This window comes from Bicyclus anynana, chromosome 6, assembly GCF_947172395.1.
Source record: "Bicyclus anynana chromosome 6, ilBicAnyn1.1, whole genome shotgun sequence".
Lineage (NCBI taxonomy): Eukaryota > Metazoa > Arthropoda > Insecta > Lepidoptera > Nymphalidae > Bicyclus > Bicyclus anynana.
In genome coordinates this window covers 1,687,407-1,711,384 of record NC_069088.1, presented here as the reverse complement: position 1 = coordinate 1,711,384, position 23,978 = coordinate 1,687,407, and the positions used below count along the sequence as shown (strand labels likewise).

Sequence of the window (23,978 nt, the reverse complement as noted above, 5' to 3'; positions counted from 1 at the left end):
GTTAAGTTCAATAATTGCTACTACAGGTGACTCACAATCAAACTTAAATGAAAAATAAATTCATCAAGATATTTTATAATACAAGTATAGCCTATTCATAAACTATATAATATACAACCATCTTTGTATATAGTTTTTTCTATATGAATACCTCATATATGGTTGAAACGATGCAAGTGTGTTACATTAGAACAGATGATTTTAGATTCTCAACTAGACCAAGTAGTGGTGTTTCAAGACCAGACATTGTTCACAGATTTGAACAGAATGCCATCTACCAGGTCCATTTGTATTTTAAAATCATCCACAGACCAATTGATATGTACAAAATTTCATATAAATTGGTCCAGCTGTTTAGGAGTTGCAGCTGTATACAAGACAGTGTCTTAGTAAATTAGCTAAATAAACTAAGCTTGTAACACAGGTCTCTCATTTTTCCCCTCCAGGTTTTGGTTGGTGAGAGCATAACCAGTGCCTCCCCTCTGCAGAGGTATGATATCTTTCTCTTTAAGCTTCTCGCCTGTGAGTGGGTTGATCCAGTCTTTTTTGATAATCTTTTCTACACATTCCATTGTTATGATGTGTCCACTATTTCTGTAATGAAGAAGATACTAATTTAATTGCAAGAAAAATTATTGTTACACTGCATTGGAAATTTTGATAGAAAGATAATTTAGTACTCTCTATGACAACATATACACTTATAAGTGTATTCAGAGTCTTGCCTGCTTACATACGTTGCCCACATCCCTAAGGATAGTAAACTTGAATGTGTGAGGTTGGTGAAAAAGTGGCTTTAATATTTATTTATCACTGCTTACATCACTGTGCCGCAAAATGGACCATAAACTCGATTGTGTCTAGCTAACATTACAAGGCATTGTATAGCCTTTTAGAATAAATTTGCTAGAACTAATTACAAATTATTATCAATATTACCTAATAATAGCACAAGGTACAGCATTGCTTAATATATCATGTGTGATGGGGCACATATATCTATTCTCTTTGGCAATCAAAGATTTTTTATCCTCAGGGTCATTCACCAATGTCCATTTCACTTCTATCAAATCCTTCATTTTGAGAGGTTTACCACTTATTGGGCACAAAACTGTCGGGTCTGGTTTCTCTATTTTGGAAACTTTTGCATCAGGTAGCTGTGAGGGTACCCAGAAACTTGGTAATTCCTTATGTTTACCATTCGCCAGGTTCGACACAGAAGAAGACGCTGCACTGGTGTCAGATTTACTCGTGTGTGTAATGTTCTTCTCTCTGCTCATGAATTTAATAAGATTGGCCTCTTTTTCAGCTGCAGCCAACTCTTTCATTTCATTTTCTTCCTTCTTCAACTGTTTTTCATATTGTTTTAATTTGCGGTTATACTCGTTTTTCTTTGATATAATATATTCTAATATCGCTTCTTTATCGAAAAGGTATCCTTCTTTTGTGACTACTGGGTTTCTGCAGGGCTGCAAAGTTAAACTACAGCAGTCAAAACTTTTCACGGAATCTTTGCCAACTCTTTCGCTCTGTGTGCCGTATCCTGAGGCAGCTGCATCTTTTTTCTTTTCGTGATATGTATATACTGCCCCGGCTGTGCAGTTTCTTGCATGCCTGGTCATTTTTATTAACTTGGAATACTATAAAAGTCAAATGAGCTTTTTAGAAAAGGATTTTGTAAATAAAATAACGTAAATCACAGAATACAGATCACCACCAGATCACTGATGTAAATCACAGACACAGAGTCACAGATACAGACAACACAGAAATGAATACAAATACAAAAATGATTTATTACCACAGACTTATTTATGTTCTTTATTTTTTATAAACTGTATTCAAGGCTTTTTTATAAACTGTATTCAAGTTCTAGCCGGAGATAACTATTATCTAGACAGAGAGGTCTTCGTGAGCCTGAGTTTTAACAGTTTTTAACCACAGATATACATCTATGTTTTAACCGACTTCCAAAAAGAGATGATTTTGTTAGCATGTATGTATTTTTTATTTCCGAGATTCCGAACTTGATCGTCTGAATAGGAAATAGAAATGTCAAACTCAAATGTCAGTTGTCAGTGGTTTTGTAGTTGTGGGGGTTTCAGGGTGTAATCAGTCTGTACATTACGACCTCAGTACAAATTGCATATGCCTCCTTAATTCCCTATTTGCTCAATAGATGGCGCTTTAAGGCACTTTGACCAGCAGGATTCTGAGGTAATCTTAAGCCAGGTATTAAAAAAAAATTATAACCTTGTGCGGCTTGTGACATTTTGTTTAATTTTGTAGACGAAACGGTTTTATTTCTTCTGCTTTCTTCATGGTGTTTTTTTGCGTTGATCTTTCCCGACGACCTGGCTTTTTTTATGGATTTTGGTGACTGTTATAAATCGTTTTGACCTGTGCTTTACTTTGGATTCCGAGAACTCTGTTATATATGTCTTCTCTTGAGATTTAGTAGAGTTCTTTTTTTATTTTTTCATGCAGATTTTTTACATTTAATTGGTGTAAGTCAACAAATATATTGTTATGGGGTACCACTAGAGGTTTTGACGAAGATGACTCTATTCAAAGAGACGGAGTTGTTTATGTTCACAAAAGGAGAAACAATAAATAATTATATGTATCCCATTTGTGTTTTTATTATTTGTACCCGAATTCCAAAATAAAATAATAGAATTAAAGAACAGTTAATACTAGTAGGTAAACATTATGTTTATGTCTCTATGGATATAGGTTTATATACGTTATTCGACGCTCATTTTATACTTATGGGTATATATTATAATTGGTGTAGTTCTCTATCTGCTCACATGATGGCGCTAAGCGGAGATGGCATCTGAGGACTCTATACCCTATATTCAATGTACTCTATGGGGGGTTTGTCTGTGGTGATGATCAAATAATAATATAACCTTTATATACAAAATTAAAAATTTCTTTAAAAAGTTATTAAACCAAAAATTATCGTTGAATAATTAAAAATGAATATATGCCTAAGAAATAAGTTCACTCGATTAAATCTCGTCAGCAATTTTCACCGTTTTTCTACAACAGTGCCAGAAATTGAACAGAATGAGCAAGTGCTTATTGACGATACAGAAGATCTCCTTGCTAAAGAAGAAGAGATTCGTAAAAAGAGAAATACGTCGAGACTAGCCAAGGCGCATTACAACCTGGTTAATGGTAGACGTCCCTATGAAGAGCCAAACTGTTTAGCACATTTAACAGTCAAGTATAATAGAAAAATGTATGGCAAATATGGAGTTGCAAGTGGGGTCAATCCAAGTAAGAAATTTTTATTTATATAGCATGCATTCTAAGCCCAAAGAAACCACTTGCCTAATAGAGAAAGGATTATGGTATTAAGTTTTCCTGATATCCTGAGAGGTTTCTACACCTACAACAATTTATTTCCATTACCTTTTCAAGGATAAACCGATCCGACCGAGAATAAAAACAATTTCTCTTGCAGGTCTTTGTTGGCCCACCAAAAAAGAAATAGAAGAGAAGAAAGAATTTGAAGCAGTAGCATTCCCCTATACAATCAGACAGGTGATGGATGCAACAGCAGAAAAGAGAAGGGAGGAGCAGTTGAGAATAGAACAGAGAGACATAGAAGTAGCAACCAAGGTTGCTAAGTTAGAGCAGTGGAAGAAGGAATTAAATGACAAGGTTGCTAAAAAGGCTGCAGAGGTGCTGGCGGCTAAGGTGAGGACATTGTCGTCTTTTTGTAATGAATTACAATGGTAGGTGAGCTCTTGATCACACATGATACAGGGACCCAACTAATAACGCATCCTCACACCAGTGGGCACAATTGTGCCAGTGTCACGGGTGGGCGTTTGTCGGCTTCCGTGGCACAGTGGTATGGGCGGTGGATTTACAAAACGGAGGTCCTGGGTTCAATCCCCAGCTGGGCCTATTGAGATTTTGATAATTGATCCAGGTCTAGCTAGTTACCACCCTACCAGCAAAGACGTACCGCCAAGCGATTTAGAGTTCCAGTACAATGTTGTGTAAAAACTGAAAGGTGTGTGGATTTTCATTCTCCTCTTAACAAGTTAACCCGCTTCCATCTTGCATTGCATCATCACTTACCAGCAGGTGAGATTGTAGTCAAAAGCTAACTTGTAAAGAATAAAAAAAAAACGTTTTATGTTAAGAAATATATAAAAACATTGTTTTAAGTGTGATCATGTTAACTGGGTTCTATGCATGTAAAATTAAGCCTCATGTGGACCTATTTGATTTGGTTAATGGTAGATTCTATAATAGAAAGAATTAATGGTAGGTAGGTATGTACTTGTTTGTTATTGTCAGGAGAAGGTTCTTATGAAAAAATTAAAAAAATTGCATGGAAAATTAGAAAAATGAGTGGAGGTAGGGTTAGAGTAAGGGTAGGGTAGGGGTAGTTGAAAGTTACCATTGAGTTTCACGCGGACGAAGTCTGGCCGTACGCTAGTTAGTGTCATAAATAAATCTATTAAATTGCATTACTTGTATAGAGTCAAAAACCCCAAAATCCAAATCCAATCAAAGATAGGAATTAAGGGGACCAATTACTACAAGCAACAAAAGTGGTGTTTAAAATTCCTGCAGACAATTTGATATCTCAATTTTCTTTTATTTATAGCAAAAGAAAGAACGCCTAGTAGAGGAAGTGAGAAGACACTTTGGCTTTACCCTCGATCCCAAAGATGAACGCTTCAAGGAAGTACTGGCAAAGAGAGAAAAAGAACAGAAGAAGTTGGAGAAACAGGCGCGGATGGAGGCAAAAGAGAAGATGATGATCGCCAAACTGCAGCAAAAGAGTGGTGAGATTAGTGAAAAGAGTTAAATCACATACTTGGGATGTATTTATTTAGTAAAGTAAAGTAATAAAATTAATTTGTTGATTCTTTTCAGTGTTTATTACTGTCACCTTAATTATATAAATGTGAAAGGTTTCACCACGAAATCTCTAAAATCATTTGACGTACAAAGATGAAATTTGGCAGGGAGGTACTTTACAGTTTGTAGTTTATAGAGCCGGATTAAAGAGATCTAAGGGCGGACGAAGTCGCGGGAGTCCGCTAGTTACGATATTAGTTTATTCAAGAATATAAAAAACAATATTGAAAAAAAAATACTTTAATCTTGACACAAAATAACAAAGGCAATACAAAAGATCTTCCATCACGAGTCTTCATCTGAGGATGAGTATAGCACGTTTCGTGGGTTCAGGTTGTAATGTTGGTACGTTGTATTCTCCCGCGAGTCGCCCGCTATACTCCTGTTCACACTCTCGCGCCGAGGAGACTCATACACGGTCTCGACACACGGCGAGTGATACACTCTCTCGGTGTGAGGCGATTTTGGCGAGTAAACAAGAGTGTCGGATGAGTCGCTTACGACGCTACTGCGAGGGCTATCTTGGATATTCTGGAAGAAATATTCGAAATTCAACCACTCCACTCAGTCCTGGTTAACCTATGAGCTATCTAAGCCAGTGGCGTATTTACCAGTAGGCTGAGTATGCTGTATCTTTGCGTGCCGTAACAATATCATAAGTACTTAATCTTACAAATAAATAAAAATACGTGACGATTTCTTTGAAACCTCAACGAATTTGGTCTCGGGCCTCCGATGGTATAGTTTTTGTCAACAAATATTCTATCAAAACTAGCTTACTCGTTTGGGATCTTTCTCTGCTGCAATCACTTCTTTTATAACATCATCTCTGACCACGTCTGTCGTATCGCCCATCTGTCTCTCGACCATTTCAAGTGTCTGAAAGTATATTTTGCATAATTAGCTATATTATGTAAAAATAAAACTATTTTTATTGTGTATTATTGTGATGTGTGTTGTGTCCTTGTCCTGTTACATTTACACACCAGACATGATCAAATTCATAGACATACAATAAAGGTCCTAGGTATATACCTAGAAATGCATGCAGATTACTCTACAGTAATCTGCATGCATTTCTGAGTTTAAAACTGTAAACAGAATGCAGTCCTCGAATTATGTGTACCTATTCAATAACTCACAGCCCCTGAAAAGTTTTCAAAATTCAAGCTAGAGTGGTAAAGTGAGTAGTGACCATGCCACATCCATGGGTCCATCCATCTGTGGGTTTTGATTTCCGAAGTGAAATGTATTTGCGTGATGAGCATGAAAATTATCATTGGTATAAATGTTTTCCAGTGTCTGGGTGGTATCATTTGTATTATAAATCTCAAATACAAAAGACGTACCGTTTCTTTCTTAACGTGACGCTGTGTAGCCCCGAGCAAATGCGCCGACTGAGTAATTTTCTTCTTCTTAACATTTTCTGTCAATTTCCAGTGCGTGCTCTGAGCTTTCTTAGGCACGATGTTTACGCGGACATCTCTAACATCAGTTTTCTCCACTTCTGTTATTGCTATCGGCTCTATTAGCTCTTTCTGTTCTTCCGATTCCTCCTCTTCGAATATGTCCAAATGACATTGCCTGTAAATAGAAGATCGATAAAAACAATTATCGTTGAGTGTTTAACTTAATATTGCAATAGAGAAACGGCTTAAATGACGTGATTATTTTCCAAGTAAACAGTTTGGAACCAATAATATGTTTATGATGATACAATGTATAGTGTCCCCATATACTGAATAAACATCAGCTTGTTAATGTAAACCATAACCGTTAAAATGTAAATCAAAACTTTTGGTTACGCTAATCTTTTTTATTTCTGGAAGATTAGCGTTATAGTACTGTAACGATTTTTTTATAATTGAACAATATGAGTTTAGAATTCGTCTCCATTTCTTTCTAACAAGATACTATAGATAGAGAGAGAGAGACTAATGCGAAGCTCACTATATCGCGTTATAAGAACACCGTTCACCGTACAATGGTTTGATAAAGACGTCTCACCCATGACACTGGTTGTTCTTGATAAACGCGTAGATATCTTTAAAAGCTTGCTGTATATAGGATAGTGTGCTCTGATCTATGGGCACTGAGCTTGAGGAACCAGAGCTGTTCGACAAATCTCCAGACCTTGAACTTCCCTGGAACGACTGCTCTGAACCTGGGTAGAGTTGGATAATCTGAGATTTTTGTTGTTGAAAGAGGACATTCTGACTAGCTTTTCTCCTACGAAAATAACAAATGAACCAAAAATATTTCCATAATCATTTAAAAGCATTAATCTGTCAACCGCGAAATCGCCAATAAATGTACTGTAGTATCCCGCCAGCCCGCCCGAGGGAGACATGCGCATTTCACAGACTGAAGTTTCGACTGCCAATGGACTTTAAAGAATTTAGAAGCTGCCTCGCTGGCAAAGTGGTATGCCTATGCGATCAAGAGGTTCTTTTGTTCTGTCATGAGGAATTTTGTGATTTGCTTTCTTCCTAGGTGGTATCACAACCCGTGCCCTTTAAGTCGTCGAACTCTGTTACCATTATAACACAGTGTCAACATTTTTAAAGAATAGGTATCTTACTTAGGTTCTCGGTCCCTTTAATCAGAAACAGTGAGGTACGACAATAGTTCAGCGAAGAGCTTAAAACTACTGGAGCTTAAACATTATCTTAGCTAGCTTAGCCGTTTGGAGCAGCTTTGCGGTCCTAAGCTTAAAATCCCATCTTCTAAAAGATTTAATACATCTATCTCGTGATAGATAGATGTATTAAATCAAGCGTAAATTACTAGACGAGGGCGAGTTCTGCCACAGCTGTATCTGCTGTTGTTTCAGCGACTTCATCTGTTGCACCAGCCTCTCGTTCAGCTCCTCGAGCTGTCGACGGTGAGACGTCTCATCTTGCAACTGCTCTTCTAACAATTCTGTGTAATCTCTGAAACACATTATTTTAGTCCGCATCAGAATCATTTGTGTTTATTTTTTATGGAACAATGTCTCACTGTGGTACTAGTAGAACACAGATTGAGATGTACCTGAGGAACATCAGCACCTATCGTGTATAATTTATGCTTGCTATATCATAGTGGATTTTCGAAATCCTACATACAGCTTAACACCACGGTTTTTGGAAGTCTATACAAGATGTCTATGTCCAGCAGTGGACGTCCATCGGCTGATAATGAAGATAACATACAGCTTATTACAGTTGGACACTAACTTTTCAACTCTGACATAACTGACATTTTTTTAACTCCACCCTCCATAGTTTTAATGAAATAGGTACATGTACAATGCATAACTTACCTTTCCTTTTTAACTATGTTAGATTTGACGTTGTATTTACTAGGTGCAGTCTTAATATGAGCGGGTGCTCGATCTTTAGTAATTCCATTTCTGAAACCACATTTACTAATTAGTAGAGGGTTTGTTTCGAATATACCATTTGAAAGTCTAAATTCACGGTTTCGACTCACTTCGAAGGAACTGACTTTATTATCCTGCCTTCACTTGAGGAGCTAGACAGGTTCCCGAGCCACGAATACTGAAAAACATGAGGCTTTTAAAACTACATATATGTCTTAAATGGATAGTTTCCATTCAATTTAAATTACTTTTACCAATCTGCTTACTTCCAGACAGCTAAATACACAAATAAATACCTAAAGGTCAAGAAATCGGATACCTGTGCGCCAATACCCCTTTCATTCTGCCTAAGTGCAGACCGGATTTTGGACAACGACTCGCTTGATAAAACGTTGTGTCTTACGTCCAACACAACGATAGTTGTATTTGACGCCATCATTTGTAGGACGGCAGCCGCAGACTCTTCCGTTAGACCACAGTTTTGGACGTCCAGAGCTGAAAGGTCGTACTCGTATCAAGAATCAAAGCATGGTTTACGCAATACTACTCATAAGCTACAGTTCGGATACAGTTGGAACTTCATCCTTAATAGTTACGACTAACAGTTAAATTCTGTCCACGAGTAAGATCAATAATTGCAGAAGATATTACATGCCACCACAGTTTTAGGACACTAATGTCTATCTGCTCTTTGAACTCTGTTGTACCTTTGTATCTATGATTATGTATACCTTTAATCCACAAATCGTCTGCTAGGACGTCCAGCAGTTTGCCGAGTCCTGCATCTCCAAGTTGCGTGTTCCCGCACAATGTGATTCTCCTCAAGCCCGCCATTGTATCTAACTCTGGCAGCCGATAGCGCAGAGTGTGCACCCAGTTTTCACTGTAGCGATGGATTTTTTGATACTGCACAAAAGCCGTTTTATGAAAACTAATAACTCTGATTATGTTTCAAACTAACGTAGGTATATTTGATTTGATTTATGCTAGAGCCTTATTTTGTACTTCCCACACCAGTGTGCAGTGTGTGGTGGGTTCGTTAGCTGAATGTATTCCAAATGACTTTACAAAACTATGATTATTTTTCGATTAGAGTTTTGAACGTGATATGTACCTTTAGCAAATCAGCTATATAGCCAGCCCCAAGTGGCGTGAGCTCACAGCCACTGAGGTCCATGGTGAGAATGTTCGGTAGACATCTGACCGCTTTACAAATAGCCAAACAGCCCGCGTCGCCAATCAAGCATCGTGGCAAATAGAGATGTTGAAGAGAAGTGTTTCTAAGCAATGCCTGTAAAGAAAGCCTCCTCCAAAAATACAGAAATTATCATTATGAGATACCTAACCTAAAAGCGAAATTTTCACAGAAATATTCCCTTCCGTTTTGAAGTGAACCTTTAAACAGTCATCCAAATTTTTTGGGTTTTTATGTTATAAAATATTTAGGGTCAGTAAGATTACTAGGAGTAGGTATTTCAGCGGACACGGACCTTATAACCTCACGGTGTTGCGTCTGACCTCTTTACCGTGGATATATTGTGGCTTCAAAATTTATTTTACCGTTATAAACAAACCGTCCAGTTTTGTAAATATAGGCATATCGCATAAGCCCTTACACGGGAAGTAGGGGTAAGATGAGAGGGGAAGGAATGAGAAGCGAGAAGAAAGTCACCTTCATTGCCTTACTTCACACACCTCTTACTGCCCTCATCTCCGAACTTTACCCCTTGGACCGCGTATAGGATCTCTACAGAAGAAGTATCTCTTGGATGTCTACAGAAGAAATATTCAAAGAATTTTACCTCATTCAGAGGATTTAAATAGGGTATCTTTAGAGGCAACCCCTCAATCTGCAGTGACGTCAGTAGCGTAGTGTTGCAGAGCAGCTGCGAGATCGCCTCCATCAGATTGCTGAGCATGAAGTTGGTGAGGATGACGGCACGCTTGTTAACTGTCTTCGCGAGACGCTCGCAGTCTATATGTTCTAACACTAGATAATACAAAAAATGGTTGACTAAGAACTTATTAAAGGTACATTTTGTAATCAATGTTTATCTTCATTAGGTTAAGTAACTACCTCTACCTATACAACTTCTTGTTTGTGTAGTTTCTGTCAATACGGTCCGGGCATGCACCTCCAACTTTTCAGTTTAACAAATTAAATATGACGTGTCTCAAACGGTGAAGGAAACAACAGGCAGTGCCGGATTAAGGTAACTTGATGCCCTAAGCTATCAACCCTGTCTATAAGTAAACTACAAAAAAATATTTGAAAAGAATTTAGTTATTACTGGCTAGGTGGAAGGAAAAAGGCCGGCAGGTAGGTACTTTTGACATTCTGAGTTCTGACCCTACCTGTTTTGACTGGCTGTCGACATTTTATAGTCACCGAATGCAAACTCAAGTCACAGGCCAAAGCATTCAGAATGGGTGCCCATTCGATGTACTTGATCCTGTCCACGCATAGATCGAGGACTTTGCCATTGTTAGACGGAATTGCAGCATTAATAGGCGTCAAGTTCTGCAGCTTGCAACATTTCAAATAACATTGCGTAAATATACGACTGTTTGCACTGTCACCTTTGCCGACCATGTTTTAAAAAAGTAAATATATTCTCGAAAAAATCATCCGGTCACACTTAATAGCGCAATTATAATATCAATTGCGCCGTTTAAGTATAATTTTATTTGATAACAAATAATATAAAATGTATGATTGCTCTAAAATGTAGTGACAGACACTTTTTTTTGGAATTGGAATTTCTTTGACAATTACAGATGTCTTGGATTATTTATTTTTATTCCGTATGTACTTGAAGTAAATAGAACCTCTATAACGCAATCGAATATTATATTTATTTACTACTAGGTCATAGATATAATAGATACATAAAGATAATTTATTTTTATTTACACCTTTTTAAACACCACAATAAATACCTAACATCAAAATATCTTTAAAGAACAGAAATATATAAATGAAGTAATACACAATAGGCGGCCTTATCGCTTAGTAGCGATAAGGCCGTAATCGTAGGCAACCCTATATATATTTTTTAATTAGGTACGATTATCAAAATTAGTAAAGATAATAAAAGAAAAAACGTTCAAGTCAGTGTCGAGCCACGGGCAGTGTACCTAGACTTCCTTCGATTACTGTAAACCGTTAAGGAGTTCGCTCATCTGTGTTTCAGCTCCATCATCAGATCGACTCCAGACCATTTTTACTTTGTAGTGCTATAACTACGTATTAAGTGCGCGTGGGTACTACACATCCCGGTAATTTTATACCCTTAAGTGCGCGCGGGTACTACACATCCCGGTAATTTTATACCCTTAAGTGCGCGCGGGTACTACACATCCCGGTAATTTTATACCCTTAAGTGCGCGCGGGTACTACACATCCCGGTAATTTTATACCCTTAAGTGCGCGCGGGTACTACACATTCCGGTAATTTGATACCCTTAAGTGCGCGCGGGTACTACACATTCCGGTAATTTTATACCCTTAAGTGCGCGCGGGTACTGCAGTCCCCGGCACCTCGAGCTGCGCAACACTTTGAAATAATAATAAATAATAACTTTAGTTGTCTCTACGATTTTTTAAACTTCCTCTCGATTTATCCAGGATCCCAGCATCAGGTTCTGACATGATGACAATGGGACCACCTCAGGAGTAGGTATACACTTTCAAACAAAAAATAGTAGCCAAATCGGTTTAGGTGTCATCGAGTAATCGCGTAACACCTGGCGTAAGGGTTATTTTTAGTGGAGCTTTAAAGTGTCTGACAAAAGTTCTGGTCAGTAAAAATTGTCTGACACTTTCGATTCTGCTTCAAAATAATATTCTAAAATCAGCCATGTGAATTTTTTAGTTAGCTTTCTCACCTGGTACCTGCCTAGGTGTCACAGAACAAGTCTCCACAAACACGCAAGTATTTAAAGCACATGAGACGCTACTGAAAACCCAAGGTTACATTTTTGTGAAAATTATCTGTCAGATCGCTCTGGGTGACCAAGATGGTCTATATGGGATTCGTTTTATAGTAAGTTTGGAAAGTAGCAGGTTTTAAGGGTTAAGACCCTTAACTGTATAACATTAGGTCTGGATTTAAGTCCAAAGAGAAAAATTGCGTTTTAAGGCATGGCTAGACCATGTGTAGTCTAATCATACATTTAAGAGTCGGAAGGAAGGACAAGTAGTCTTATATATTTTTATGATACCTACTATAGGTATGTATAAAAATATAAAATAGGTAGTATGTAAAGTACACACACCAAGTTATTCTCTAGGTAGGATATTTAACACAATATTTGCACATTTTTATACAAAAATTCGGTCAAAATTACACAAAAACAACTTTTCACAAAACAACACCTTTATTTGTAAAGTTAAATAATAACAGAATACTTATAAAAATATAACATCTAGTATTATACATATACGCTAAATAACTTGGTAATTGACATAGTTAAGGTAACAACAGTGGTTTGTAAATATGTATTTTTTTTTAAATCTAATATTTCAGCGTTCAACTCAAGTTCGTACTAACCTTCAGTTGATACTCACAAACTCACGTGTATCATATTACCACCATAGACGTAATAAAAAGTCCAGACTACCGTCTCCCAAACTAAAAAGTGACGCATCCCAACCATGTCAGTTCGCATATATGTACACGCCAACACGCACACAGATGCACATTTAAAGACAGACCAACATTAATTCCCTATATCTGAATACACACACAAACACCGATCGTCGGCGCCATTATGGTGCTTCAGTTGTTTGATAGCGACATACCATCTGCCTAATTTACAAGTCAATGCTCACTAACTCTCTTGGCCTATCATATTACCACTACATTTAAACACACTGAGTTCTCTGAATTGATGGACTATACAAATAATGCAGAATAAGTAACACAGAGCAAACTCTGAACGCTTCATCTTTTCGGGCTCTTTTGGTCTATCTAGGATTTCACATCTTTGGTACAAAAGATGACTCTCTTTCAATCAAATAGTACAAAAATATTTTTTACAATCCGACTGGTAGTTCCAGAGATTAGCGCGTATAAACAAACATTACAAGCAAAGACAGAATCACTTCCGCTTCTGATTATGACAAAAATAATATTTTTTATATGTATTCATCAACATCAAAGAATTTGGACCATATTAGTAAAGTTATAATAATTATTTTTTATGATAATAGGTACCTACTACAAAACAAAACTGGCGTATTTTTATTATATACTCAGAGCACCGAGAGTTTAATTATCCGCCCACTTTAATATACTCGCGTCATATTAAAGTGGGCGGATAATTGTGCCTCTGAGTGACTATGCAACCACTATTCAACATACAAAAATTGTCATGTTGTTTACATGTTGACATTCACGTAATAAATAATAATTAACGTAAATTTAACATTGTTTTTATTCATTTAGTATTAATTCATCTAAACATACAGGGTATAGTATTATATAATATCTGAAATAAATGAAGGTTGAAAAAATGAACAGTTCAACTTATTTGTTGACAATTATTTAAGAAGAGCGTAATTAACCGAAATGGAAAATATTAAAATAGAAAAGCGAACAAAACAATCAGTCAACATTAATTAACTAAGCAATTTTCTTTACTTTTTTAATTTTTGTTGCATTAAAAATGAGAATTTTGTGTTTGGGAAAAATAATTTCGAGTATTTTATTAACAGATTTTGAGGGTTATTAGGAATTACTTAACAACCCGTACCTATAGTCAAAAAATAGATGATTTTAGGGTTCCGAACCTCAAAAGGAAAAACGGAATCCTTATAAAATCACTTCGTTGTCCGTCTGTCTACTACTCTAAATACTCAGGTATTTATTACCTTTATGCTGTATTTAAATTAAACTTCTATGTCAACGCAATCAAAAGAAATTTAATTTAAGCCGCGAATTTGAAACTCCCGACTCGTAAGTAAATCAAAACCTGAACTTAGAATCTTGGTAAAAATTTGGTAGGAAGCAAAGTTTTATAGCACAGATAAAGGAAAAACTGCGAAAATCATGAATTTTTAGTCAAATCATGTAAAAAAAAATATTTTTAAAATTTGATTTTCTTAATCAAATTTTAAGCCGCATATTTTGACTTTTACTCGCAACTCGCAAGGAAATCAAACTACTTCCCGTAAACTCAGAATTTCCGGAATGTACAAAACATCGTTACAGAATAGCCGCGCAGGTTTATACGGAACCCGCGGTGCTCGAGTCCGTCTCGCACTTTAACGTTTTTTTAATATTTCTATTAAATGTAATAATAGTTCTTTTAGCTTTATCATTATTACCTTAACATATAGATTTAGTAAATTTTCTAAGTCTATAATATAAATAATAGAAAAATATTTGCTACATCCATTTTCAGTTCTCAGGTACCCAAGACAAATATAATACATAAAATAAATGAACCAAAAACGTATATTATTTAAGTATGTTACAGCAGAAATACAGAAGCAACACCCTTAACTAATAATAATAATTGATTGATGTTTAAATTCTAATTCCAAATCCGTCCCCATTATTCATCTTTTACTCCAAAATCGTTAGAAAAGTCGACCATCCATTAGGTTAATCTTCACCGGTAACATTGGTCTAAGATCCAGCATTAGAAAAATATATCCTCATCTGATTTCATTAGTGATAAGAAATAAATGATAGATAATATTCACAGTGACATTGCAAATAGGTTGCCTAGTTAAATTGCGGTCGAACACATTTTTCATACAAAATCTAGGAAACCATGAACTAGATCAAAGGCAATCTTCATATTAGACGTAAAATGGTAAACTTTTTTCTTTAATTGTCAAACGTATATTTTATGCTTCATTTAACTGAAGATCTAAGATCTTCTAGATCTAGATCAAAGGTGATCAAAGTAATGTTATTTATATACTTTCATCAGTTATTTAGTCGTCACTAAATAACCGATGAGGATCGGTTATTTAGTGACGACTAAATAACTAAATAACATTACTTAATTGTTTATATCTAGCAACCCGTTGCAGTGTGATAGCAGGCAACCTTTACTTTTTCAATTGTTTTAAATACATTCTATTAACTAGTGTACGATTTTTTTAATTAACCAATGAGGGAAGGAGATTAAATAAATAAAAAAAAACATCATTTAACACTGTTCGGCCGCAATTTAACTGCAATGTGTCAATGTGAATATTTTCTATCATTTATTTCTAATCCCAAATAAATAACAGATGAGGGTATATATTTCTTATACCGGATCTTGTACTATATCGTACTCGTGATATTCTTATCATACCATTCGCCCCTTTTACTCCAATGCTCTCAGAAAGAGACGCCGCATTGCAATATTCCTATCTTACCATCCGTCCCTTTCAATTCTATGCTCATAGAAAGAGACGCTCTATTGTGATATTCCTATCTAACTGTACATTCCTTTCACTCCAACGCTCTTAGAGAGAGACGCCAGCTACTCCGCGAAAGTGACGTATACTTGTTGTCTATCGGACTCAGGTTGGTCGCCATCGCTGAAGGAGTCGTTGGAGAAGGAGTGTCGTCTCGTCCAATCGCTCTCAGGATCGGAGTGTATGTTCCGTTCTATTTCTAGCTCATCTTCCAATTCCAAATCCAATCCATCTGCAAATGAGTAATCACAATATTAATACGTGAAGCAGGTTTCGTATCATGAGGTTTTAAGATCCTGGGAAGGGCTAAGAAATATTGAGATATAATTTATTCCAAGAAAAATCTCTTTTCAACTTCAGGCACAATACGAGCCTGAATTTGATTCTGAGATTGCTGGTCGAGAGCAATGATTTCGACAATGTCTTTCTTGTCACGATATATGTCTACAGGCATTCAATTCATCCTTTCTTTTCGTTTAGTATACAATCAATTTTAAGATTTCCGGGAAATACTTCGTCTCGAATGCTAAAGTTCTAAAAAAGGTTAATTATGACCGTAGCCACATTACAATCATCAGAAGTATATTGCATTTTTCGGGCATCTTCTTAGGTCCTAGGGGGTTTTCTAGGTTGATCCTAGAAGGTAGATGCACGTTTTCCGTTTACCCAGAAAACGTGCATCAGGAAGACAGCAGAGAAAGTAGATGATGTCAAGGAGTGGACCAAACAAATTGGAAATGTTTCAAAAGACCGGAAGAGTTTTCTACACCTGACCGACAAACTTCAGTTTAAAGAAGGCAACCTGTGATGATGATACAATGTATGAAGTAAGAGAGATAAAGGTGAGCTCTCACCGTCGTCGGCCATGAGTGCGCCAGACCAGTCCTCGTTGTCGTACTCGAGCCGCGTGTTGGCGTCGCGCTCGGTGGGCGACTGCACCGCGTCTGTGTCCGCGTCGGTCACGTCATAGATCTCTGTCATCTTCATCTGTAAACACAAACAAGGGTTTATGTATTGCTACTGGCTTTACGGAATGGCAAATAAGAAAAGATTTCCGGGCAGGCAAAGAGATGGAACTGGGACCTTCTTAGCAGAACCTGCCTTACGAACCGGTGGTAATGTCTTTACAAATAGTCAAACTTGACGTTTCTACAGTGTTTGTAGACTACTTGAAATTTCTAAGTCTACTTGAAATTTTAATATTGAATTTGATTTCGTTTTGATATACATTAGAAGAGCTATTTAGGCTATCTCTTTGGTTGCAATGGGACAAAAGAAAGCTAAATGAAATTAAAATTATCTCATTGTTATCTTGGACCTGCAGGTTACAATTTTATGGGTAGAAAAATTTCAAATAAGGTTTCATAGAAAATTTTTTTGACATGGAAGAATTACTTTCTTACCATTGATTGTCTACGCCAACGATGCTACATGAAACATTGATACTATATATGCTAACGATTCGTGTTTTTTTATAAACAAAAAACAACAAACATATAGCTATTGCGTTTCACATGAGGTCATTATAATAATTAAATGCACGCCCGAGCACGTAATGTGAGATTAAGTTATGACACATATACCTACTGCGTACTGCATCGTTACTGCGCAATTGTCATAACTCGTAAACACTAAAGCATTTGCAAACTTGCCAACATCATATACCCAACTTGGTTGGACTGGGTTGGATACTCTGAGCCTCCAATTTTGTATCAATTGGTTTAATTGATTTCTTGATAAGAGAACGTTGTTAAACGAAGGAAAAAAATCAAATCGAATCGATCGAAGGACACACACTTCGGAGGCAATGGTAAACGGAATGCCAAAATGGAGGTTTATACAAAAATCCCTGGACCTTTATCAAGTAGGTACCAACTCTTCACAGTTCGCACAGGCTTTTTCAGCTTAGGGTATTAGGTCGAGTAGCCTCCAGTCAATAGTAAATACTATATTTTTTTATTTTGCTAGAATATGGTACATTTTGAAATGTCCAAAGGTGCCAGAATGCTCCGAACAAGTTCGGAATGATGGGATGCTGTACCCAGTAACATCGGCTAATAATAATCTCTATTAGGGGATATTGTTAGCCAATGAGTAAAGATTCAATGCATTTGCACGTCCTTTTGAACCTTCAGCGGAAGCTCCGTAATTTTCAAGTCTGGTTTGACTTATAATCGCACGTCAGATCGTATTAACCTTGTTGGCACGTCTGTAGACGCGTATTGACCATACAATAAAGTTTACAAGCTATTTACAAGAAAAAACACGTGGATACGTAAGAATTAAGTAGGTTTTTGACATATCTCTTTAACCTTGTTAACTAATTTATGCTTGTTAACTACGCATCGAAGCATTCAAAACACGTAAGCGGGTGTGGACAAAGGCACCGCTATCGGTGCAGTGTGAAAGGTTGGCGTTAATCACAGAACAAAGTCTTTATAAGCGTTTAATTAATAAAAACAAACCTATTTATATGATCAGGCGAATCTTTAACAACTTCTACATTTTAGCGTATTTTCGGAGATTATTCGCTACAAACAAACAAAATCTTTAGGCTTTGCGTGGAAGTAATACGTTCTAAAATGCCCCGCCCTATGTGCCCTTCAACTGGAGCTTAGATGTTAAGCCATACTCTTCCGATCGGAACATAGCGATGCTAATGAAACAAGCTCCAACTGTCACAAGGAGCTCTACTAGCGTTATTATATTAGACTATGTAGTATTTTTATATTAATTTATTATGAAAACGGCTAGTTTCGAGCCCATACGGGGTCCTTAGTTATGAGTTGATTCTAGCTACGCGGCCCGATCTAAAATACTACGTGGCGGCGCGCGCGGCCGCTCGCAGCGCGCGTTGAGGTGGGGCGTGAAAGTCATGCTGCGTTGCAAGAACCAACTCGTGACTAAGGGCCCCGTATGGTCGAAGCTAGTCGGGCATACTCCAACGTTATATCACGTGAGTTTTAGCCGTGTTTCATAATAAATTAATATGAATAACACTCACGATAGTTTAAATTCAAAATGTGTACCGTTGTACAAACACAAATGTTGATTGCAGAATACAAACTACAATATGTCGATAGCTTATCGAAACTGTTTTTAAGTTGGCAAATAATTTCATTATAATAAATCGAAAATGTAGTAAAAATCGTGACGTGAGCAGATGATAACGTTATCAGACAACTTTGTAATCGAGTTTTTTTGGGTTAGCTCTGTATTAATATTAACATTCAATGTTTATAAAATAAAAGAGTTTTTATGTTAGATTGAATGTTTAAATAACGTAAACATGAGAAAAGTTTAAGGTTATCGGCAATGTTTGTATTCATTTCCGATATTTTTTATAATGTTATGCATGAATCATTGACGTATTGTGTTGTTATGATGTTTATATTCAACTAGCGGACCCGCGACTCCGTTTGCGTGAAAGTTTTTTACAAATACCGCGGCACCCATGGATTTTTTCCACCACCACCACGTCTAAATCATATGAGTAGTCTAGCTATAAAATGGAAACAGATAGACAGACTTAACTTTTGCATTTATAATATTCGTACACCTAACATTTTATAGTTTTATACTAGTGGACGCCCGCGACGCGTGGAATTCAGTTTTTCAAATTTTCAAATAAAAAAACCGTGGCTTTTCCGGGATGAAAAATGGTTTCCGGGTGTTAAGGGTAAAATCTATTCCCCTTCCAAATTTCAGCCAAATCGCTTCAATAGCCGTAGCGCAAAGGAGGAACTTTAACTAAGCTACCAACAATCCCCAAAAACAATGTCGGTACAAACAACTAGATGGCGCTATTGTTCTGGACGGTTATCTCACAGTGAGTCAAGCATAAAGGCTCGAACACCTAAATAAATATATTTTAAATAGAAGTACTTATGCAGGAGTAAGTTCGCGCGATCTTTTCTACGCTAGTCAGGATAACCCGCAGGTCGAGTGGCGCGAGCGTGTCGCGGTGACGTCACACAATAGCGCGCGTTCATTGGCCGGAGATAGCAAGAACATCGCGATGCGGGTGGAATATTATAGATATTTGTTATTTCCTATTTTCCAAGAAAGCAAAACAAAATATTTTCATTAGATATTGCTGCTGCTGTTTAATAGTATCTAAATTGATAACAAAAGACCTATTACATCTATACCTTACATAACTGTAGAGGTTGTAAATGCAAATCTTCCGATTCTATTGACCAGTATATAGGAATTCACAGGCGTATTAATTGCAGTTTGTTGTTGATTAAATCATCAACAGTTATTGTATTAAAACCCTTCTTTCTTTCACAATTTTTTTTCAACTAGGCACAAGGTAACAACTCAAACAACTAGGCGCAAGGTAGCAACTATCGCAGCACAACAAGTCACAACAGTGTACAAAGTCGGTACGATACAAAAGATCACTATCTAGGAAACAGAAGGCATTGACTACTCTTAAACGTCTTCCATTTTTAAATTAATTTTGGACCTTTGAGGTTTTCAAGAAAATTTGCGACTGTCGCGCCACTTTGCAACTGCGACGCGATTGTCGCGTTCGTGTACAATGATGTCGTACCTTGTTGTCGCTATCGAGGTAGTAGTAGGCCAGCAGCGCATCGTTGTTGGCCGTCACGTTGAAAAAATGCTCGAACGTGTTGTTCGCAGGTACGTATGACTATCGCGCCACTTTGCCACTGCGACGCGATTATCGCGTTCGTGTACAAAGATGTCGTACCTTGTTGTCGCTATCGAGGTAGTAGTAGGCCAGCAGCGCATCGTTGTTGGCCGTCACGTTGAAGATGTGCTCGAACGTGTTGTCTGCAGGTACGTCGCCGTAGCTCGCGCGCAACTCGCTCGCCCGCCTGCAAATAACGGCCATATTTATTTATATACTAATATTATAAAGAGGTTAAGTTTGTGGTATTGTAGGAGGTAATCTATGGATCTACAGAAAGGATTTTAAAACTTATTTTACCTCTAGAAAGCTACGTTTTTCACGAGCGTCTTAACTATATTTTATCCTCGTACCTATTCTCGCGGAAACGGGATCTATGCGGGTGAAACCACGGGGCGTCGGCTAGTATATATATCAAAGCGAAAGATCGACGACTGCTACACTTACAAAGATGAAAAAAATGAAAAAAGTTTACAGTCCTTTTTTCATAAAAGGTTTCTGTGTTTTTGGTAATTTCACGTTACCTATTACCAAAATAAAAGCGTGCGTTATTTTCACCAGCTGTCAAATGCAACACGCTCGATCAGCTGTGTCGACATAATTGTTCATATCTGCGTTACGTTTCATTGTTCTTACTCGTAGTTACGAGTTAGCATTTACAATAATTAATATCAATTGTACATGTTATTGTCACAATTGTTTGAGCTGAACATCAATTTAAACTAATGCTACAAATCAATTAAACTGTTGAGATGTGTTTATCGATTGAGCACATTTCTAGCACACTTAGTACTTTGAAAATGATTACAGTAATAATAAATAATTATAATATTATTCCAGTAATTGCGTAAATAGGTCCTGTTTGTATGGGCTACTTATTAAGAGATGTTGCAGTGCTCTATGAAGAGGAGTTGGTGTGGTCAACAACTGATTAAAGTGTGAAAATAAAATTGATTTCACTCATTATTGAAGTAGGTATATGGTGCAGTCTCAGTATAATAGGTATAACAAAAAGGAGGGACATCTAAGATGATTGCGTCAGTGCATCTTGCGTAAAGAGCAACAAAAACAATTGAAATCCGATTAAATTGAAACATTCAAGTGACGTAGGTAATCTATAATCTACGCTACGTCTCTACTAATCAATTTACGTCTCTCGAATTTATCCAAATACTAGCAGACGCCGCGCAGTTTCACCCACGTGGTTCCCGTTCCTGTAGAAATACAGTGAATATAGCTAATAGCACTCGGGGATAGTGTAGCTTTCCAACAGTGAAATAATTTTTCAAATCGGTTCAGTAGTTAGCTTATTAAATGCAAACAAACAATTAAATTTTTCCTCTTCATTATACTAGTATAGATATACCTTTTATCTATCTCTAAGCCTGAGTGTAAATAGAAAAGAAGAAATACATTTTATACACTGAAGGACTTTGTACAAAGAAATTTTGTCGATCAGATAGAATTGCAGTAGCATTAAACTGAATCATTCTATTGACGTACATTGCATTAAAGGATAAGTAGTTTATCTGTCACGTTGAATGCATTCAAGTTGAATGAACTGGCTTTTTCAAATCCACCTGTGGAAGGTCATGATTTATCTGCGTTAAATGTAATTAAAAGTTATTTTATTTTGAAATCTTTACACTTCAATATAATTAGTGTGTGTTACTAAATGTTTTGATCAAGCTTATGATCCGAAGCTACAAAACCTGAAAACGGCACGTAACATTATTCACTTCTACGCAATACCACTGAAGACATGGGTTAAAGTGAGCTCGACGAAAAAGAAGCTCACAGGTACAGAAAAACTACATCTAACTGGGAGCATGAGCCGTAAGGTGTAGTAGTAGTAAAATTATATCCTGCTGACATAATAGGTACTACATACTTGGGTGGCATAGTACTTAAGTGACGTATTGAGCGATATGTTGTGTAATCTGTTAATATTTACGAGTTGCATTAAAAATTAGTTTTCCCAAATTTTGGGGATTATGTAAAGCGATATTTTTTTATCCGTATTTAGAGATATTTTATTATTGCAAGATAAATTCTTCGGGGATTAATGATTGTATGTTTAGATCAGATATAAATCCTAAGACCCCGTTAAGCTTCTCTCATCAATCTTCATTTAAATTGATTTATGCGTAATCAAAAAAGTTGAAAATTTCGCACTAACGCACTGATTATACGCACCAAGGACAAATTTAAAAATAACCCAAAAAAAATTGAGCAACTCAACGCTACCTATTGACATACTTCGCCAAATCGCTTCATATCAGAATGACGCTGCTAGCAGTGGGGTATCAGCAATATCTCTGATGTATTTACTGTTAAATGAAGTGCGCAGTTTTCGTATCAAATTCTCAAAAGTGTAATTCCTTTTCAGCGATAAAATCTACGCCACATTTTCATACTTCTTCTTTACACGGGGTCTACTGTCCCAATCAATCGGCGCCACTTGGAACGCTGCGATGATTATCGTCATATTATACTATATTTTCATACGTGAAGCAAAATTTTTGCAACAGTATTGTCAAGTCAAAAACCTTCTGTAGATCATTGGATATTTGAATTTCACGTGTAGGTACATACATGTGACATATTTTGTCGGATATTTAGGGTAACAGGATAACCAAATGTACCTACTTAAAACCTACGTTACGCTAGTTTTATCATTGTTTCGTGGATAATATCAAAATAATTTGGTTATTTACTGCGAATGTTCTATTGCTGATCATTCTGGACGTCTATCCAGCTGGATATACGTTTCTTTACCAACCATGCGATTTATGTTAAACTTTAGTGAGCTGCTCGTTAGTAAGGTCTTTGAAATCTTCATTGCGATATATGTCGACGACTAGTCTATAAAAAATATCGAAAATACTTAAAAGTAGATATAGATTTGTTAGTTACTGATTGATGAAAAAATATTTTTAATAAATTTGGTTATGTCGTGAATTTAAATGAAAACCTTATCATACCACATTATGAGTGTTGACCAAACATAATGAGTGTTAAACGAAACAGACCTGGGAAGTAGGGCGTTGGATAAGAGTCGGGCGTTATCGGACCCCAGTTGTTTCTATTAAATTTTATCATTAATATAATATCGAAATTGTTGATCTATTATTGGGGAGCATCATCATCATCGCCTTGGCTTTATCCCACTCAAGTTAAGTCGGCACAATATGTAATCTCTTTCCATTCATCTCTATCATAGTCTCATCTCTTCATTGGCCATTTTCTCTCCTCTTGAGCCCTTCTCAAGGACTCTTTTTTTCCTCCTTCACATCATCATCATCAGATGATAAATACAATTCTTTAATAACATATTAAAATGCTATAAGCTTCAAAACATTGAGGCTGTCATTGCTTAAAAGTAAATATTACTTTTCCATTTGCTTATGTAAATTTAATACTTCCTTTACTAATTTGACTGCAACATAAGTCGATTAAGTGAATAACTGATAATTATCTGTAAAGATGTAAAAGATATCCTAATGACTAGGACCTAGTCCATTCCGGGTACAGATAAAGAATAACCACCGTTCTTTAAAGAGGACACAGCAAAAGTTGTTGACACTATCTACGGATTAACCGATACAGATTGAATGCCAATAAACTTTCAGGTAATAGAG

General features: G+C 36.6%; 3 protein-coding genes across 4 annotated transcripts in view; 1 reads left to right on the top strand and 2 right to left on the bottom strand.

The window, feature by feature from the left end:
- Nucleotides 1-68: 68 nt before the first annotated feature.
- LOC112053494 (nitric oxide synthase-interacting protein homolog) lies at nucleotides 69-1,729 on the bottom strand. The gene is made up of 2 exons (XM_024092922.2): nucleotides 940-1,729; nucleotides 69-594 (listed from the first exon to the last, which is right to left on the bottom strand). Exons 1-2 carry the CDS (start codon nucleotides 1,620-1,622, stop codon nucleotides 408-410), a joined length of 870 nt encoding a protein of 289 aa, XP_023948690.1. The 5' UTR covers nucleotides 1,623-1,729; the 3' UTR covers nucleotides 69-407.
- Nucleotides 1,730-2,872: 1,143 nt separating this feature from the next.
- LOC112053491 (growth arrest and DNA damage-inducible proteins-interacting protein 1) lies at nucleotides 2,873-4,900 on the top strand. Its single transcript, XM_024092919.2, has 3 exons — nucleotides 2,873-3,288; nucleotides 3,476-3,711; nucleotides 4,637-4,900. The coding sequence occupies exons 1-3, from the start codon at nucleotides 2,985-2,987 to the stop codon at nucleotides 4,838-4,840; spliced, it is 744 nt and encodes a 247-aa protein (XP_023948687.2). The 5' UTR covers nucleotides 2,873-2,984; the 3' UTR covers nucleotides 4,841-4,900.
- Nucleotides 4,901-5,117: 217 nt separating this feature from the next.
- The window catches only part of LOC112053492 (uncharacterized), a 39,331-nt gene continuing 20,470 nt past the window's right edge, over nucleotides 5,118-23,978 (bottom strand). For both annotated transcript variants that reach the window (XM_052882251.1, XM_052882252.1), the window contains 13 exons: nucleotides 20,398-20,524; nucleotides 16,535-16,667; nucleotides 10,060-10,247; nucleotides 9,372-9,548; nucleotides 8,989-9,163; nucleotides 8,577-8,752; nucleotides 8,368-8,435; nucleotides 8,198-8,287; nucleotides 7,681-7,826; nucleotides 6,901-7,057; nucleotides 6,243-6,477; nucleotides 5,674-5,772; nucleotides 5,118-5,424 (listed from right to left, as the gene is read on the bottom strand). In XM_052882251.1, the coding sequence (XP_052738211.1) occupies nucleotides 5,179-5,424; nucleotides 5,674-5,772; nucleotides 6,243-6,477; nucleotides 6,901-7,057; nucleotides 7,681-7,826; nucleotides 8,198-8,287; nucleotides 8,368-8,435; nucleotides 8,577-8,752; nucleotides 8,989-9,163; nucleotides 9,372-9,548; nucleotides 10,060-10,247; nucleotides 16,535-16,667; nucleotides 20,398-20,524 (2,017 nt within the window). In that variant the 3' untranslated portion in view covers nucleotides 5,118-5,178. The remainder of the gene's footprint in view (nucleotides 5,425-5,673; nucleotides 5,773-6,242; nucleotides 6,478-6,900; nucleotides 7,058-7,680; nucleotides 7,827-8,197; nucleotides 8,288-8,367; nucleotides 8,436-8,576; nucleotides 8,753-8,988; nucleotides 9,164-9,371; nucleotides 9,549-10,059; nucleotides 10,248-16,534; nucleotides 16,668-20,397; nucleotides 20,525-23,978) is intronic.